This window comes from Callithrix jacchus, chromosome X (assembly GCF_049354715.1).
Source record: "Callithrix jacchus isolate 240 chromosome X, calJac240_pri, whole genome shotgun sequence".
NCBI classification, from domain to species: domain Eukaryota; kingdom Metazoa; phylum Chordata; class Mammalia; order Primates; family Cebidae; genus Callithrix; species Callithrix jacchus.
Window position 1 is genome coordinate 102408721 of NC_133524.1, and position 19931 is coordinate 102428651.

General features: G+C 37.7%; 1 protein-coding gene across 1 annotated transcript in view; it reads left to right on the plus strand.

The window, feature by feature from the left end:
• The window catches only part of IL1RAPL2 (interleukin 1 receptor accessory protein like 2), a 1167415-nt gene that overhangs the window by 1109846 nt on the left and 37638 nt on the right, over positions 1–19931 (plus strand). Inside the window, exon 7 of the mRNA XM_017968450.4 lies at positions 8296–8425. Coding sequence (XP_017823939.2) covers positions 8296–8425 — 130 coding nt within the window. The remainder of the gene's footprint in view (positions 1–8295; positions 8426–19931) is intronic.

Here is a 19931-nt window from a genome sequence, read left to right on the forward strand (position 1 = left end):
ACAATGCAAAATACATTCCTTCCATCCCAATAGCCCCAAAGTTTTAACTCACTGTAATATAAACTTGAAGGTCCAAAGTCAGAAGTCATATCTAAATCAGACATAGATGAGACTTAAGGTATGATTCATCCTGGGGCAAATTCCTCCATCTGTGAGTCTACGAAGTTAAAGAAGTTATCTACTTCCAAAATACAATAGTGGGACAAGCATAAAATAGACATTCCCATACCAAAATGGATAACTGGTTTCAAGTAAGTCCAAAACTCAAAATGGAATACAATATTACATCTTAAAGCTGGAGAACAATTTGCTTTAACTCCGTGTCCCATATTCTGTGTACGCTGGGGTATGTGGTTGGGCCCCCAAACTCTGGGGCAGCCATACCCCTATGGCTTTGCTAGGCTCAGTCTGCACCACAATTCTCATAGGTTATAATCTTATGCCTGTAGCTTTCTGAGGCTAGTGTTATATGCTTGTGGCCCTACAGTTCTGGGGTCTCTGAAGTGGCCCCACTCCTACAGCTTCACTAGGCATCATTCTAGTGGGAACTGTCTGTGATGGCTCTGGCCCTGTGGCTGGTTTTGCCCTAGGGTCCCAGGCTATCAACAGCATCCATGCACATACAACTCTTCCATTTTGCAAGCCTACAGACATAACGCCACCAAGGCTTATTGATTGTACCTTCCATTGTAGCAAGTCTAACTGCATCTGGGCCCTCTTGAGCCATGGCTGAAAGGCTGAGGGGTATGACACTGGAATTCAGGGAGAAGAGTCCTAAGGTGGCCCTGGGCAATAAGCCTATATCGATTCATTCTTACACTGCTATAAGGACACTACCTGAGACTGGGTGATTTATAATGGAAAGGGTTTTAATTGACTCACAGTTCTGCATGGCTGGAAAGGCCTCAGGAAACTAACAATTATGGTGGAAGGTGAAGGGAAAGCAAGGCACATCTTACATGGTGGCAGAAGAGAGAGAGTGCACAGTTTCAAACCACCAGATCTCATGAACATTCCTCATTATCATGAGAATAGCATGGGGAAAACCACCCCTATAATCCAATCACCTCCCATCTGGTCCCACCCTCTCAACATGTGGGGATTATAATTTGAAATGAGACTTGGGTGCCGACACAGTGCCAAGCCATTCATTCTGCCTCTGGCCCCTCCCAAATCTCATGTCCTTTTCAGATTTCAAAACACAATCGTGCCTTCCCAACAGTGCCCCAAAGTCTTAACTCATTCCAGCATTAACTCAAAAGTTCAAGTCCAAAGTCTCATCTGAGACAAAGCAAGTCCCTTCCACCTATGAGACTGTAAACTCAAAAGCAAGTTAGTTACATCCAAGATAAAATGTGGGTACAGGCATTGGGTAAATGTTCCCATTCCAAATGGGAGAAATTGGCCAAAACATAGGAGCCACAGGCCCCAGGCAAGTATGAAACCTGGCTGGGCCATCACTAAATCTTAAAGCTCCAAAATCTCCTTTGACTCCATGTCTCACATCCAGAACATGCTGTTGCAAGGGGTGGGCTCTCACAGCCTTGGGCAGCTGTGCCACATTTGATCTGCAAGGTACAGCCCCTATGGATGCTTTCATGGAGTGGCGTTGAGTGCTGGTGGTCTTTTCAGGTGCATAATGCAAACTGTTAGTGGATCTACCTTTCTGGGGTCTGGAGGATGGTGGTCCTCTTCTCCCAGAGCAACTAGGCAGTGTCCCCATCATGGTTACTCTGTGTAAGGGCTCTAACCCCACATTATCCTTCCACACTGCCCTAGCAGAGGTTCTCCATGAGGGTTCTACTCCTACAGCAGACTTCTGCCTGGACATCCAGGCATTTCCATATATCCTTTGAAATCTAGGTGGAGGTTCCCAAAGCTTAATTCTTGTGTTCTGTACAGCTATAGACCAAACACCACGTGGAAGCTGCTAAGGCTTGGGGCTTGCACCCTCTGACACAATGCCCTGAACTGTGTCTTGGCCCATTTTACCTGTGGCTGGAGCTGGAGTGGCTGGGATGCAGGACACCAAGTCCCAAGGCTGCACAGAGCAGTTGGTATCTAGGCCCAGCCCACAAAACCATTTTTTCCTTCCTAGGACTCTGGGCCTGTAATGAGAGGGACTGCCTTGGAGATCTCTGAAATGCCCTGGAGACATTTTTCCTATTATCTTGACTATTAATATTTGACTCCTCATTACTTATGCAAATTTTTGCAGCTGGCTTGAATTCCTCCTCAGAAAATGGGATTTTCTTTTTTACCACATGGTCAGTCTACAAATTTTCCAAACTTTTATACTCTGCTTCCCCTTTAAACATAAATTCCAATTTCAAACCATCTCATTGTGAGCACAACTGTATGCTTTCAGGATAAGCCCGGTTGCATCTTGAATGCTTTGCTGCTTAAAAATTTCTTCTGCCATATACCCTAGCTCACCTCTTCCAACTTCAAAGTTCCACAGATTGCTAGGACAGGGAAATAATGTCACCAATCTCTTTGCTAAAGCACAGCATGAGTGACCTTTACTCCAGTTCCCTATAAGTTTCTCATCTCCTACTGATATCACTTCAGCCTGGACTTCATTGTCCATATCAGTATGAGCATTTTGGTCAAAACAATTCAACTAGTCTCTAGGAAGGTGCAAACTTTCCCACTTCTTTATGTCTTCTTCCAATCCCTTCAACCTGTTCCAACCTCAGACCCAATTCCAAAGTCACTTCCACATTTTCAGGTTACCTTTATAGCAGTACCCCACTCTGCCGGTAACAATTTATTATATCAGTTCATTCTCATACTGTAATAAAGATACACCTGAGACTGGGTAATTTATAAGGGAAAGAGGTTTAATTGACTCACAGTTCTGCATGGCTGGAGAGGGCTCAGGAAGATTACAATCATGGCAGAAAGTAGGGGAAGCAAGATATGTCTTACATAGCAGCAGGAGAGAAAGAGTGCACTGGGGAAACTGCCACTTTTAAAACCATGAGAACTCCCTCACTGTCATAAGAACAGCATAGGGGAAACTGCCCTCGTGAACCAATCATCCCCCCCCAGGTGCCTCCCTGGACAAGTGGGAATTACAATTTGAGATGATATTTGGGTGGGACACAGAACCAAACCATATCAGAGCCCATGGAGGATACCCCGGGCCTGTTCCCCCAAACCATTCTGCCCTGCTAGAGCCCCTGAGCTTATGATGGGAGAGGCTGTCTCAAATATCTTCAAAATGCCTCTGGTGTCTTTTGTCCATTATCTTGATGGATGGCACCTGGCTTGTTTCTCTGCGTATTAATTTTTTTCACAAATGGTTGCTTGACCACATTTTGGTATTCTCTTCTAAAGATGCCTTTTCACTCTTTACCTGGTTAGATTGCAAATTTTCCAAACTTTTCTATTCTGCTTCCCTTTTAATTATTAATTCCATCTTGAAGCCATATCTTTGCTCTCATATCCCCCTATATACAGTGAAAAGTAGCCATACGGTAGCCTGAATACCTTGCTGCTTTGATATTTCTTGTACCAGGTGTCCTAGTTTATCACTTTTAAGCTCTGCATTCCATAGACCCTGGACACAGGCACAATTTCACCACCTTCTTTGTCATTTTAGAACAAGGATGGCCTTTACTCCAGTTTTCGGTACCTTGTTCCTCATTTCTTTCTGATACCTCATCACAGTTGTATTTACTGTCCATATTCCTACCAACATTCTGGTCATAACCCCTTAAGTAATCTCTAAGAAGATCAGACTTTCCCTACAGCTCTCCTCTTCTGAGCCCTCGCCAGAATTCTGTTTATGTTCTGTTCACATAACTACAGGATTTTTCTAGCCTTTTCCTCTAAATTCCTTCAGCCTCTGTTTATTACCCAGTTCCAAAGCCACTCCCTCATATTCAGGTATTTGTTACAACAACAACCCCATTCTCAGTACCAATTTTTTCTTAGTCCATTTTCTGCTGCTATAACAGAACACCACAGATGGTGTAATTTGTAAGGAAAAGAGATTTATCTGGCTCTCAGTTCTAGATTCTGGGAAGTTCAGGAGCATCAGCACCTTTTGGCATTAGGAGAGGATCATCCCATGGTGGAAGGCACACATATGAGACAGAGAGAGTAAATCCAGCTCAACTGATCTTTTATCAGAAGCCCACTCTCACAAAAACTAACCCAGTCCCACAATAACATTACTCCATTCATGAGGGCAAAGCCCTCATGACCTAATTATCTTCTAAAGGTCTCACTTCTCAACACTGTTACATTGGCAATTGAATTTCAACATGAGTTTTGGAGGGAATATTCAAACCATAACAATGAGACATTCTGCATATACAAGTTATGACTTGTATATATCTTCCATTCAAAAAGAATGATACTAGAATGCATATGTGTAAGAGTGACATTAATTTAATGATGACCAGCTGTCTTGTAAATTTTTGAGGAACTAATTCACAAATTTCATTATTAGCAATAATCTTCTTAAAATATGTCTTACAACTGAAAGTAGCATGCCCCAGTGTTCTATGTGTTCTGACACTGGCCTGCTAGACTGGAGCATGTGGTTCACAGCACTCTCACAAATACAAATAAAAGATTTGAGCCCTAATTGTGGATTCTCTTAAGAAAGAAAGAAACCTCTTGAAAAGTGAAGGTACAAATTTAAGTACATAAAGCACAGCAGGAAGGTGACTAGTTTTCACATGGGCATCACAATTATCCATTCTTCTTTGCATCTCATTTTGAAAGGCCAAATCAAAGTGTGGACCCAGTGTAGAAAGGATCCATTAACAGTAACAGGAATAGAAACACTATGTTTAACTCCTTGGTAAGAATGGTGAAATTAAAATTAGCTTGATTATGTAGGACAAAGATATACAATTTATACATTTTTGTGGTAGAATTTCAGGCACCTAGTCAATACTGTAGAAAGAATTGATATGGTAAAGACCACCTCTCATTCTAACTACAGAAAAATGCTGGTCAAAATAAGGCAAAGATTTACATGCTTAACACAGCTGGAAAGCAAATAAGGGAAATTCCCAGGCTTTCGTGATAGATAGGGAGCTCAAAGCTAGAGAAAGGAGTATAAATTGAAATTGAATAGTTCCTGGAGATATCAAAACCAAATGTAGACCTGTGGGGTATAAGGGCTTGAGTTAAGGATCTATGTTAACTATGGAGTTAGGACAGATCCCAGCAAAAATCCAGAAATTTGAATGATTTATAAACCCTGAAATCTATGAAATGGGACCTAGAAAACTCTGCTTATTGATTCAGGAAAGTGTACAGAAAATTCACATTCAGTCCAGGGCCATAGCTATGAATAGAAGGAGACATTTAATTGAAAATGGAACTCTGAACCTGTACCAAGTATGGGTGTAGACTCTAAATTCATAGGATTTACACATAGCACAAACCCCCAAGCAAAGAAATTGACAAAAAAAAAAAAAAAAAAAAACTGGTTCCAAACCAGTGAAACTTGTAGGGCCTTGGTATAGGCAACCTTAGAACTTCTCTAAGGGAATTTCTCTATAACCCTCAGCATCTAGGACTACCACAGAAAACAATCCCTGCTGTAGATGAAAATAGTTATTAAATTATAAACCTCATAAGAAAATTAACTTCCATGATGGTACTTCCCTTGACACAATGGATAAAACTGCATACTAAGAAGTAGAGATAATGGGACAATTTAAAGGAGACTTTAAAAGAGGTTGAAAATTGTTTAAAGAGAAAAACAAAGAATGGAGAAAAATTGTCAAGTAAAGGGCAGTGATGGTTATCTGTGGCTTTACAAAATTAACAGCACTTATCAAAGGGTGAGGGTGCAGAATTAGATAAAATATTGAAGATCAAATTGTTGCCTTTGAGAAATTTTTAGAAAGTCCTGGTGGAAGAAGAGATTAAGATAAGTGGTCAAAATAGAAATAGATTTTATTTTTTCACACTCACCTACAATTCTTTCACATCAGATAATTTGATCTCAGTTTCTTTTAAAGTGTTTCTAACAGCGATGGTATAGATTTAAAATGAAAATATAATCTGTTATCCAATTCATCAAAAGAAGTCACTCATACAACTGAAGAGTGAGTGAAGTTCTGATATTCATCTGTTGCTTTATTTTTACTTTTCTCATTAATGTTTATGAATATATTGACTAATATGCATATTGGAACTACACTTGTTTTTCATTTGCAAACATACATTCCACAAAAATCAGTGAAAGCACTCTGTGAGAATCAGTTGAGTACATGGAGTTTACAACAAAATATTGTTTTTTTATTATTTATGAATTTTATAAATTGTGTGACATCCTTTATGTCCATAAAATTCATAAACTTATGTATTTGTATACATACTATTTCCAGAAAATCAGTGTGAAATATTTGCCAGCATACCACTGATGTATATCTTCATTATTTATAAATGGTGGAACTTGTAACATGTGGCTCCTATTTCTCTTCAACTCCCACTTCCTTCTTTAATCCCCAAATCAGCACCCCACACACAGACACACAGAGGCACACAAACTCTACTATCATGACAACCTCATTACATTTTGGTTTACCTTGTAATTTTGTTTTGAAAAGTTTAGCCACTAAAACCCAATAAAACTCAGTAGTACATAGGTGTTTGAGCTCTTTTCCCCAGAGAGTCTCCTGAACACACTAATAATTTGAGTTTATTCATTTCAAGATGTGTCCAGCAAATACATGGCTGTAAAAATTTAAGCCTGTTGAGATTTCTAGATTTTTAGGTTCTCTAAGCAGCCTTCTCACAATGCAGGTGTTCATAGAGCTCTCTGATAAAGGAAATTGGGGGAAATAAAGGGCAATGAGAGCCAATCCACTGCATGTATGCCATTTTGCAAGAAGCTTCACTCACCTTATTACATATCACTGATGCACCATCTCACAAAGTTCTCTTTATTTTGATAGTCTTCAACCTACTTTAGATGCAAATATACATTGGTCATCTCTACTAATAGGTCATATACTAACATAGGAATTACTTTGAAAATGCTTGGAACAAAATAATACAGTAGCAAACAGATGAAATGTTAGGTAAGAGTTTGTGCCTCAGCCAGATTTTAGAAATCCCTTGAAAGGTTATGTTTCAGGTTATTTGCCCAATAAATGCCAAGATCCCTTTCATGCATTTTAGAAGAGGAGGTGCCCATCCCCTGGCATACATTGAGTCCCACTATCTGGCACAAGAGCTGATCACTTTGGGACTCTCCCTGTTTCCAGCCATTGATAAGAGGCTTTAGGATATTTATTCAGCATTTGTGGAAACTAGGCTACTGAAATATCTGTCTCTTGTTTTTATTTAACAAGAACTTGTTTTATGTGAGAGAAAAGAGCAATCATTTTTGATAAACCACCTCAAGGAGGTCCCGTTTTACACATTGTCTTCATTCTACCTTCTCGTTCTATCCAGGTCCTCAGCTGCATGGATGCTTCCCACCCACACTGAAGTCCATCTTCCTACTCAGTCACCAAAGTCAAATACCAATCTTTTCTAGAAGCCCCAGACATACATACCCAGAAATGTGCATTATCAGCTATCTAGATATTAATATTTCTTAATCCAGTCAATTTGACACCTAAAAATAACCATTATAGTTTATATTGTCTAATTTTTCTTGAAAGATGTAAAAACCAGAATAAACACATTTCTGTGTAATCTTAATAACAGTGGAGAGTATATTATGATATGTCTCCTCAACAACCAAAAATTAACTTATACTTCTGATTAATGTTAACTTCAAGGGCAAGTTCAAGTTAGCAGTGCTTAATATTCTCAAAAATAAAGAAAAAAGATAGTCTTTTTATTTTTTCATATTATTTCATAAGAAGGAGCCACTGGGAAAAAAAAATAGTCCTAAAACCTGAGTAACAAACAGCTTTGTCAACATAGGGAGACCTTGTGTGGTCCCAGCTACTTGGGAGGCTGAGGTGGGAGGATCATTTGAGCCAGGGAGGTCAAGGTTGCAGTTAGCTGTGATTGCATCACTGCACTCCAGCCTGGCTGACAGAGCCAGACCCTGTCTCAAAAGCAAACAAACAGAAAACTGAGTAACTTTATGTTATCACTTTTTATTATACTTTGAATTTCAGTATTTTTCTAGGGGCCCTCATAAATATTAAAAATTTTTCTCATGTACAGTGATAAGATGATTAGAAAAAGAGTTGAAAGTTTGGTCACCTCTGAGTTTTCCTTTGGACATTAAATGGTTGCTTCCTGTCTCCCACTGATAATCAGGAGTCATTTGCTCATTTCTTTTTCTCTCATTCTCAGGTAAGCCTCTGAACATCCCCTGCAAAGCATTCTTTGGATTCAGTGGAGAGTCTGGACCGATGATCTACTGGATGAAAGGGGAAAAGTTTATTGAAGAACTGGCAGGTCACATTAGAGAAGGTGAAATAAGGTACAGCGCTTGAGTTGCTCATCTTTCTTTGCTGTCTTTGCAGTTAAGTAATGAAACATACTAGAAGGGATTCTTCTCAGGATTTTAATTGCAGCTTCAAATCATTCCATTCACTAAAAGCTAATCTTATGGAGAGACCAAGGGTGACTGCCTTAAGAAATGCCAGTGTGTAAGCTTCTAACATAAGGTTTTGCTCAGATTTAAAGATTATGTCACCAGGGTATAATGACCCTGCAAAAGCTGCCTAAGCAAATTCCTTTGAGTTTCTAAAGCTAAAACCACTGGTACTCTAACAGTCACAGCAAAGGTCCAGTCTTTGAAGGTGACTCCTCAGACCACTGGGCAAATGTTCATTTTCTACCTGGAAACAGACAACCTTCATATGTCATAAGTGTAAAGCTCCAGTGACAATGGTAAGCTGGCGCTCAGCCAAAATGACTGTTGACTCTTGTTGAATAGTGTTTGTTTTTCCCAACATCTAATGCTCATCCCGAAAATGACTGATCCTTCAATTTAGTTCATGTTTAGATCTCTTTTCACTCTCCTATTACACAGATACCTCTCCAGTTTATAGGTATCAAGTCTATTGGTTTTCTAATTTTATTTAGTATATTCTCATTTGTATAAAAAAGATATAAAAAATATAGGTAAGCATTTCTGCGTCACTCAGTTTGCGAGGTTTCTCTTTGGTTTCAGAGATGGTGATGTGTAGTATATGTTCCTGATTCTGATAGGAATTGAAATTCTTCCCTCTTCAAGCCCATTAAGAATCATATAGTAGAAATTAATCTAAAATTTCAGTACAACTAATGTTAAAATGTATTCTTTCAGTTTTCTTATTGAGTATACAGCAGCATAAATGAGACAAAGACACTTTTGTATTATTCACTATGCCTAAATATTATTTATAATTGCTCTCATGACAATTTCTCTCTGTGTGTCCACCCAATAACTCTTCTGTGCGGGTTCATAACTTTGAGGGTCTGTGAACTCCCTAAGAGTCTATGCAAAATATTGACTATAGGAGCATATTTCTAGGCAAAATACACATGAGATTGTATTTGACATCTTCAGTAATCAAGGACATGCAAACCAAAACTACATGATACCACTTTATACTCACTAGGATACACTAGGATGCACTAGGATGGCTGTAACTTAAAAAGTCAGATTATAGGCAGAGCAAAGTGACTCAAGCCTGTAATCCCAGCACTTTGGGGGGCCAAGGTGAGTGGATCGCTAGGGATCAGGAGTTTGAGACTAGCCTGAACAATATGACAAAACCCTTTCTCTCCCCCGACCCCCCCCAAAAAACTGTATGTACAAAAATTTAGCCAGGCATGTTTGTGTATGCCTGTAGTCCCAGCTACTTGCTGCTTAGGAGGATGAGGTGAGAGGATCACTTTAGCTCAGGATGTTGAGGTTGCAGTGAGTCATGATTGTGCCACTGTACTCCAGCCTGGGTGACAGAGGAGTGCTTTTTTTTGCCTCAAAAAAAAAGTCAGATTATAACAAATGTCGGTAAAGATATGAAGAAATGGGAAACCTCATATGCTGCTGGTAGGAGTATCCTTCCTAGGGATATAACAAAAATAAATCAAAACATATATCTATAAAAAACTTGTCCATGAATGTTTGTAGCAGCACTGTTCATAATAGACAAAAATGAAAACAACCTAAATGTCTGTCAGCTAAGCAGTGAATAAATAAAATATGATACATTCATATAGTTGAATATTATTTAACCAAAAGAATGAAATATTGACATATACTATAACATGTATGAACCTTGAAAATGTTCTCACTGTAAGAAGCCAGGGACAAAAAAAAAAAAAAACACAACTATATGATTCAATTTACGTAAAATGGCCACAATAAGCAACTTTATAGAAACTGAAAGTATCTTACTGTGAGCATAGGGCCAGTGGGGAGGAATGGAATATAGATGTGAAAGCTAAAGTGTATGGGAGTGTTTTTGTGTGTCTGGTAGAATCCAAGTAATATAAAATTCACCATTTTTAAATTCACAATTTAATGGCATTCAGTACATTTAGATTTCATACAACCACCACAACTTTCTAGTTCCAGAACATTTTCATCACTCTAAAAGAAAACATTGTACCCATTAAGCAGTCTGGAGCTTCTTTACGAGGTGATGAAAATATTATAAAATTGACCATAGTGATAGTTGCACATATCTGTGAATATTCTAGAAAACAATAAATCATATACTTTTAATGGATACCTTATATGGTATATAAATTATATTTCAACAAAGCTGGTTTTTTTTTAAAAAAAAAAACCTTGAAATTAATTGCCTGACACAGAACAGATTTTCAGAAACAAATAATGGATATTATTACCAGTGATTCTAACGTATTAATTGCCATTTGAACTTTGAAGTTTCTAATTAGTAACCCTTTATTAGGCAATTTCAATTTAATATTTATTTGAAATCAATACAACTGAATTCCTTTTAAATTGTTATATGAGATAAATGTTTAGGATTCCTGTCAATGTATCCATGCATAAAAGACCTTACGGGTCACTTTTCGTTTTACAGAACAAGAAACTGGCCCCAAAATGGATGTGTGATAGGTACACTACTATATAGTTAGTAGCAGAATTTCCATTACCAAACAGCTCAGAGATAAGTTTCATGATCAAGGGTAGTAATTATGTGAGCCTAAGATATTCGTCTCCCTTTTTGTATGTGTGACTGCATGTAACTTTTAAAATCAACAGCTTTATTGAAGTATAATTGACATATAATAAATCACACAATTTAAAGTATAAAATGTGTAAGGACTGATTGATATATGTATACACCTGTGAAGCCATCACCACTATGAAGATAACATATTAATCACCCTCATGTTTCCTGGTGCCCCTTTGAAATCCCTCCCTCTTGTCCTTCTCCAACAACAGGGACATTGCTATCACTATAAATCAGTCTGCCTTGTCTAGAACTTTATACAAGTAGAATCATACAATAGGCGCTTATTTTTTCTCTGGATCATCATTTCATGTAGCACAATTATTTTGAGATTTATCCATCTTGTTATATGTGTCAATAGTTCATACCTTTTTTATTGCCAAATAGTATTCCATTATATGACTATACAAAAATTGCTCTTCTATTCACCTATTGATGGACATTTGGGTTGTTTCCAATTTGGACTATAATGAAGAAATCTGCTAGGAACATTCATATACATATCTTTGTATGTACATATATTTCCTTTTCTCTTGACTGAGTAGCTAGACATGGAGTGCTTTAATTATATAGTTGACATATATTTAACATTTTTTATTGCATTTTAGGTTTTGGGGCACATGTGCAGAACATGCAAGATAGTTGCATAGGTACACACATGGCAGTGTGTTTTGCTGCCTTCCTCCCCTTCACCCACATTTGGCATTTCTCCCCAGGCTATCCCTCCCCAGCTCCCCCCACACTGTCCCTCCCGTATTCCCCCCAATAGACCCCAGTGTGTAGTACTCCCTTCCCTGTGTCCATGTGTTCTCATTTATCATCACCCGCCTATGAGTGAGAATATGCGGTATTTCATTTTCTGTTCTTGTGTCAGTTTGCTGAGAATGATGTTCTCCAGATTCATCCATGTCCCTACAAAGGACACGAACTCATCATTTTTGATTGCTGCATAATATTCCATGGTGTATGGAATGTGCCACATTTTCCCAGTCCAGTCTATCATTGATGGGCATTTGGGTTGATTTTAGTTTATTTTTAAAATAAAATTTAAATTGTTTATTAAAAAATGATTTTTAGAATAATTTTTGATTTATAGGAAAATCATAAGAATAATATAGAGTTCCTATATACCCCATACCCAAGTTTCCCCAATTATCAACATCTTACATTAATACTGCTCCATATTTAAATATTCAGGCAAGAAAAAAGGAAATATATGTGCATACAAAAACATGTATATGAATGGTCATAGCAGCTTTCTTCATAATAGTCCAAATTGAAAACATTCCAAATGTGCATCAACAGGTGAATAAGTGAGCAAATTGTTGTATGGTCATATAATGGAATACTACTTGGCAATAAAAAAGGAATGAACTATTGATACATATAACAGTGTATTAATTCAAAATGAATCAGGCCAGGTGCGGTGGCTCATGCCTGTAATCTCAACAGTTTGGGAGGCCAAAGTGGTTGGATTACTTGAGGTCAGGAGTTTGAGACTAGCCTGGACAACATGGTGAAAACCCGTCTGTACTAAAAATACAAAAATTAGCTGGTTATGGTGGCGGGCACCTGTAATCCCAGCTACTTGTGAGGCTGAGACAGGAGAATTGCTTGAACCTGGGAGGCAGAGGTTGCAGTGAGCCAAGAACACTCCATTGCACTGCAGCCTGGGTGACAAAAGTGAAACTCCATCTCAAAAAAAAAAAGCATCAAAATTAATACATTGTTATTAACTAAAGGCATTTCTTTACTCATCTTTCTTTAGTTTTTGCCTACTATCCTTCTTCTTCTGCAGGATTATTTAATTTTTTAAGAATCTGCCTAATTGTATTTCAAACTGGTTATACCATTACAAAAGAAAAGTGCGGCACTGCTGTTCTCTCTGGCAGCAAATGATTAGAATTGGTGGGAAACAAAAGTCCTGAAGAAGCCGTCATATTAGGGGCCAAATGAGTCAACCAGCTAGGAAGTGCCATAGGAAGACAACCTTTCAGGACTTGCAAAATGACATGTTTAACTGATTTTGTTACATCCTCTTTCTCCACCAACTCCCCCAGTAAAATAACTATGTTAGCATTAACAGAAAGTTACAGGGATTTTATTTTGAAAATTTCACGAGACCCCATTAGCTAATTAAAATTACCTTCAGAGAAGTGCCAACAAAAAGGCAGAAATTCCCAGCCATCATAAATATACAGTCACTCATTTTGTAATATAGTCATGGGTTGCCTAATGATTGGGATACGTTGTATGCAAAATATAATTAGGTGATTTCATCATTGTGCAAACATCATCAAGTGTACATATACAAATGTAGATTAAAGCCGACGGCATGCCTAGTCTCTATGGTATAGCTCATTGCTCCTACGCTACAAACCTGTATAGCATATTATTGTACTGAATACTGTAGGTAACTTAACACAATTGTAATTTCTAATTGTAATTAGAAACGATTTGTGTTTCTAAACATATCTAAACAAAGAAAAGTTACAGTAAAAATACAGTATTATAATGTTATGGGGCTACCTATGTATATGCAGCACATCATTGACTAAAATGTCATCATTTTGCTTTCAAATGTCTTGTGTGGTCTTTCATCTATTTGGAGGCTTGTGTGGATTCTAGAATTATTTCCATCTATAGCCATTTATGCTAATACAGGAAATAATTAACGAGGTCTTCTAGCCTCCAAAGCCAGTGTCCTTGAAACAAAGCATACAAAATTTTATACAGCACAGCAAATTGGAACAAATTCAGCATTTTAATAGAAAAAAATTGCTAATCATACTATTTAGGTGAACCAAAAGAAGATTCACATTATCACATAGCCCATGTATTTTCTCCATAAGGAAGACTTCTTATGGCAGAATACTGAGGATTTTTATTTAGGGGATTCTTCTCAAAGTCATTTCTGGAAAAAAAATTACTTCTGAATGCATAGGCCTTATTCAGTGCTGTCTCTATCTGTACAGGATACTGTTTAAAAAATACCTTAGACTAGGTAATTAATAAACAACAGAAATGTATTGCTCAAAGTTCTGGAGGCTGGGAAGTCAAGATCAAGATACCAGCAGATCCAGTGTCTGGAAAGGGCCAATGATGGCTGGGGTAGCCCTTAAAGTCTCCAGAATGCCTTCTTATCTTGCTGAATAGCATCTGGCTTCCTTATATCTATAGTAATCTTATGACTAAATGTTTTCTTAGCCACACTTTTGGTGTTCTCTATCTAACACACTTTTTCATTCTTTGCAACATTGCTGGGCAGAGAATATCCAAAATCTTTAAATTGTGCTTCGCTTTTGATTATAAATTTCACCTTGAATTCATTTTCTTCTCTCATTTCACTATAAGCAACCAAGAGAAGCCATGCCACACCCTCAATACTTTGCTTAGGGATTTCATTCTCCAAATATCATATTGTATCACTCACAAGTTCTACCTTCCACAAAGCCCTAGGACATGAGCACAATTCAGGCAAGATCTTTGCCACTTATAACAAAGATAGCCTTCACTTCAGTTTCCAAAAACGTGTTTCTCATGTAAGTCTGAGCCCATATCGAAATGTCCTTTACTGTCCATATTTCTATCAATATTCTAATCATGACCACTTAAGTAATCTCTAAAGAGATTGAAGCTTTCTCTACAGTTCTCTTCTTTTGAACCCTCACCAGAACTGCTCCTTACAGTTAGTTGATAGAGGATTTTTCTAGCCTGCTCCTCCGAATTCTTCCAGCCTCTGTTCATTACCAAGTTCCAAAGCCATTCCACATTTTTGATATTTTTTTTTTACCACAGCACCCCACTGTCAGCACCAATTTCTGCCTTAGTCCATTTGGGCGTCCGTATTGTTTTTTGTTTGTTTGTTTGTTTTTTTGTTTTTGGTTTTTTTTTTGAGATGGAGTCTCAATGTGTTGACAGGCTGGAGTGCAGCAGTGCAATCTCAGCTCACTGCAACCTCTGCCTCCCAAGTTCAAGCAATTTTCCTGCCTCAGCCTCCCAAGTAGCTGGAACTACAGGCATGTACCAACACACCCAGCTAACTATTTTGGACTTTTAGGAGAGACAGAGTTTCATCATGTTGGCCAGGATGGTCTCGAACTCCTGACCTTGTGATCCACCTGCCTCAACCTCCCAAAGTGCTGGGATTGCAGGTGTGAGTCACCGCACCCAGCCAACAAGATACCTTAAACGGGTAATTTATAAACAACAAAAATGTATTGTCCACAGTTCTAGAGCCTGAGAAGTCCAGGATCAAGGTGCTGGCTGATTAAGTGTCTGGTGAGGGCCTGTTCCTTATAGCTGGAACCTTCTACATGTCCTTACATGACAACAAGGGCATGGGAACTCATTCATGCTTCTTTTATAAGGACTCTAATCACATTCATGAGTGGGGAGCCTTCATGATTCAATCCCTTCTCAAAGGCCCCACCTCTTAATACTATCATATTGGATATTAGGTGACAGCATATGAGTTTTGGGAGATCACAAACATTTATACTATAGCAAGAGCAGTGCTTTGTGCCCATTTCAAAATTGAATCATAGCTCTTGTTTTGTGTGCACATTTCAAAATTACATTGTCTAACATAACTAAGCAGTGAGGCTGTAAATAAATCACTCTCGGTAGTTGACTTGTGGAGAAACTTCTCCAGAGGCACTGGATCTGACAGGAGGACTAGCCCCACTGCCTAGGTTCCCAGTTTCCTGAGCAGCAGCTTAATCCTAGAAATATGTGTTACAACTTTTTATTTCTTAGTCTGCCACAGAGGAATAGAGGACTTAAAACAATACCTAATAAAAAAAAAAAAAGCTTAGATATTTGCTGAGAGCTTGATGAGATGAAGTCACTTGGACCTCAATCAGTATAACTCCTGTACTCAGCATTTCCCCTGCAGCTTGACTAGCATTTTAGATCAAATCCTGTCTAGGATTTTGGAGTTCTCATTTGTTTGCTCTCTGGGTCAGTTTCACCACTGTGGTCCCTAGCTTCTCCTGATTTTCAGCCCATGGCCAAAGCACTTAGACCCCACTTTGGACATACAGATTCCTCTTTATCTCCCTTTAAGCAGAAATTGGCACAGTTCTCCCATGCCTCTGTTGTTGCTAAGAGACTAAGCCACAAGGAAATCTGAACCCAAATGTGGTAACCATTCACAACTGCTAGTCTGTCCCACACAACTGAATCACAACCCTTTCACAAACTCCAGAAGATGTAATTTATAAAAACGGTAAAAGAATTTTATGTGTGCAGTAACTAACATAAGATACAATTGTACACGTTTGGTTATTTATTTCTACCATTTTAAAATCATTCCAACAATCTGCTCTCTGCCAAGCTCTACAATGTTTATTCAGAGAAGCCAAATAATTATTTTGAGGAAACCCAGTAGGAATCATAAGGGGAAAACTTCTTACTTTCTGTTCTGTTAAAGCTTAATGGGAACTGCTGCAAAGGAGGATCAGCAAGTACCCTCAAAGTGTCCTTTGGGGATAATGATTCTAGGAAGGTCACCTCAGTCCCTTACCACTACAGAACTTACTTCTTATTAATCTTACAAGAGGCTTGAGAATTCTTTTTAAAATAATTTGCTAGTGAGGTTATGTATTCTACATAGCTAGTAAAAAAAAGTCAGAAAATTTGAACCAGTCCTGTTAAACAAGAAATAATAGTCTTTTAGATTGCCTACAGGATTGCAAATTGCATCTGATTGTCAAAAAAGACTACCTGAATTTCAGGACAATTGCTTTGTCCCAATGGAGAGTAATTTTCAATTATAAATCTCACTTTGCAAATAACCCTATCAATATCTAATGTTTTCTTCCTCAGGCAATACTGCAAAACAGTTTGCCAAATCTTTTCTAATTCTTGATCTGAAAAACATGTTCAATTTATCTTACGGTTTTCAGAAAAGCTTATTAAAATGCAAATAATTTTATTTACCTTCAGTTTCTGAAAGGCTGCGAGCTGAATATGGTCTTTGCTTGTTTGTTTTAGTTTTGGTTTCTTCACTGGCAGTTTTTAACACTTTGTGGTCTTCTGTTTCATTCCTTTACATTAACATTCTCTCCTTGAATGAGTGACATGCTCTAATAAAGAGAGAATGTGATATAGGCATGAAAACCTTTCATTCTTAAAATAAGCCAAGTCTATCTTAAAGACCAAAAATAACCTAGTAATGACTCGCTCTTTTTAAAAAGCAATATGGAGCTGTGAATATGTTGTTTGTCCCCAAAATGCAGAGGAAATAATTGGGGTCCCAGGCAGCCCTAGGGAAAATGATGAGATGTTTCGGCATGTTCTCACATAATTTTTAATGTCTTAAAGCACCCCACATGTCCTTGGTTTTCCCAAAGTCAAGCTTCAACAAAGTATTTTCCTTTCTTCCATTTTTGAAGGAGTGGTGAATAATATTCATGATTCCAGGCTTGACCTTAGCCTTGATCTATGCATAAAATTCTAAAAGCCTAACACATGTTTGTTGTTTCTCTTCATTTCATGAGCAGACTTTAGATGCTCAGACTCAACCATGTTGTGTATAATTAGTAAATAAAAAGAATAACCCCAGATTCATCCTTTTATAGTACACTGAATATTGCAAAAGCTTTTCACATCTTAAAACATATTGGATACTCATAATAACCATCTGAGATAAACAGTATTAGCTTTATTATGCAGATAAAGAAACTGAGGTTTAAAGACAGGAAGAAATGCTGCCTATTACTGGTTGAGAGTTCCTCTGGGGCTAGACTGATTCGTCAAAACTAGCAAGAATCCTCAATTGTCCAGAATGTTTTATTGTACTTCACACTTAGGCTACAAAAAGTCAAAATCTGTCCAGGACTGAAAGAGTGAAAATCAGTGTGGACTGAGAATAAGCAGCCCTGCTATTAATCAGGTTGGGAGGACAGACAGATAAAGCCAGCTGCAAAGTTAACAGAAAACACTGTTTCTCCCAAGGTCATGCAGCAGTTGTAAAATGCCATAACGGCCCCTTCCTCCTTTGAATGACTACTGCTTTCTTACCAGTTATGCCCCAAACCTGCTTTGCTGCTTACATTTATTACCAGGGATACCCAACTGCTAAGCTACCCTTGTCCCATAAGAAAACTCAATCCCTAGTTAGCCTCCATTTCTTCCAATCCTGCCTCAGAAACTGCAACCAACTCAGTATTTACCCCTGCCTCCCTAAAACCTCAGAATCTTTCAGTGGAAATGTAAACATTACAAAACCATCTTCTTTCCTTCAATCAAGGGTTAATCCACAGTTCCTCTGGAATGCCCCTCAATCAATGCATTGAGCCAATAAATCTGATTTTTTCAGACTCTAGGCATGATGCTGGACTTTGACTAATAATGGTTTAATAGGGAGAAAAAGAAATAACACCAAGAGAAATCTTGTTTAATTAAACATTTTGATTTTTTTAAACATACCTCTAATCCTTCATATTATCAATCATCATTTCTGGACAATGATTACTCATACTCAGAATAATGACCCAGAAACTCTGCAAGATGTTTAACTATCAAAGGAGGACTCAGAATAGTTCAAGGGACCATTTACAATTAATGAAAATTGGACCTAGACATTTTATAATTATTTACCTCAATTAAGAACACAACAGGACTTTCTATTTAATTTTCAGGTGAACAGAAAATTCAATTAGCCAGAATTTCCATTCCTAAAAATTCCACTAACCAGTATTTTACTAAAATTTCATTGCATTTGTCTTTTTAAAATCTGAATGTTATGTTATCATTCCCTTCAGCGTTGCTTATTTTAGTTTATGATCTTTAGGACAACAGAGAGCACGTACATGTAAATATTAGTACAGTGTCTAGTAGAGCAGATTGCTGCTTACAAATAAGTAGTTTTTGATAATGATGACAGCAGAAGTACTAGTAATGATATTAATGATATGGGTAGATACTGAAGAGTATAAACTCTATGGTGGCAGTTCAGCATCTTCATAAAAATTTCAAAGTACCATGTCCCCTTGAAGAAACTGGAAAGTAATTTGGAATCTCCCTGCTAATGAAGTATTTTACTTTTTTACTTTCTCCTTTTGTTACATTAGTTACATTTATTAGAGGAAGTCAATAATGAGAGATAATGCAAAATAGTTTGAGACAGTATTTATTAATAATTCCCAGCTTACCACAATGCCAGGCACATACAACTTTTAAAACATCTGTTTAATGGCATTGAATTGTATTAAAATGCATTAATATAATATCTTTCTTGCATTACACACATACACACAGAGTAATTTTTTAGCATATTTAAGTTCACAGCAAAATTTAGTGGAAAGTACAGAGTTCCCATATGACCCCCAAAACTCCCCCACTGTCAATATCCAGCACCACAGTGGTACATTTGTTGTAATCTATGGATGTACATTGATAAATCCTGATCACCCATCATCTGTAGTTTACATTTAGAGTTTGGAGAGTTTACTCCTAGTGTTATACATTCTGTGTGTTTTAAAGGATGTATGATGAAATGTATCCACCACTACAGTATCATACAGATGAGTTTCACGGCCCTAAAAATCGGTGTTCCACTTTATCCATCTCTCCCACCTCCAAAACTCTTGGCAACTCCTGATCTTTTTACTGTCTCTGAAATGTTGCCTTTTCCGGAATTTCATATAGTTGAAACCATACAGTATATAGACTTTTCAGAGTGGGTACTCTCACTTAGTAATATGAATTTGAGGCTCCTACATGTCTTTTCATGACACATTACTTTTAAAAAATTGCATTCATTTATTCAATGTGCCTTTATTG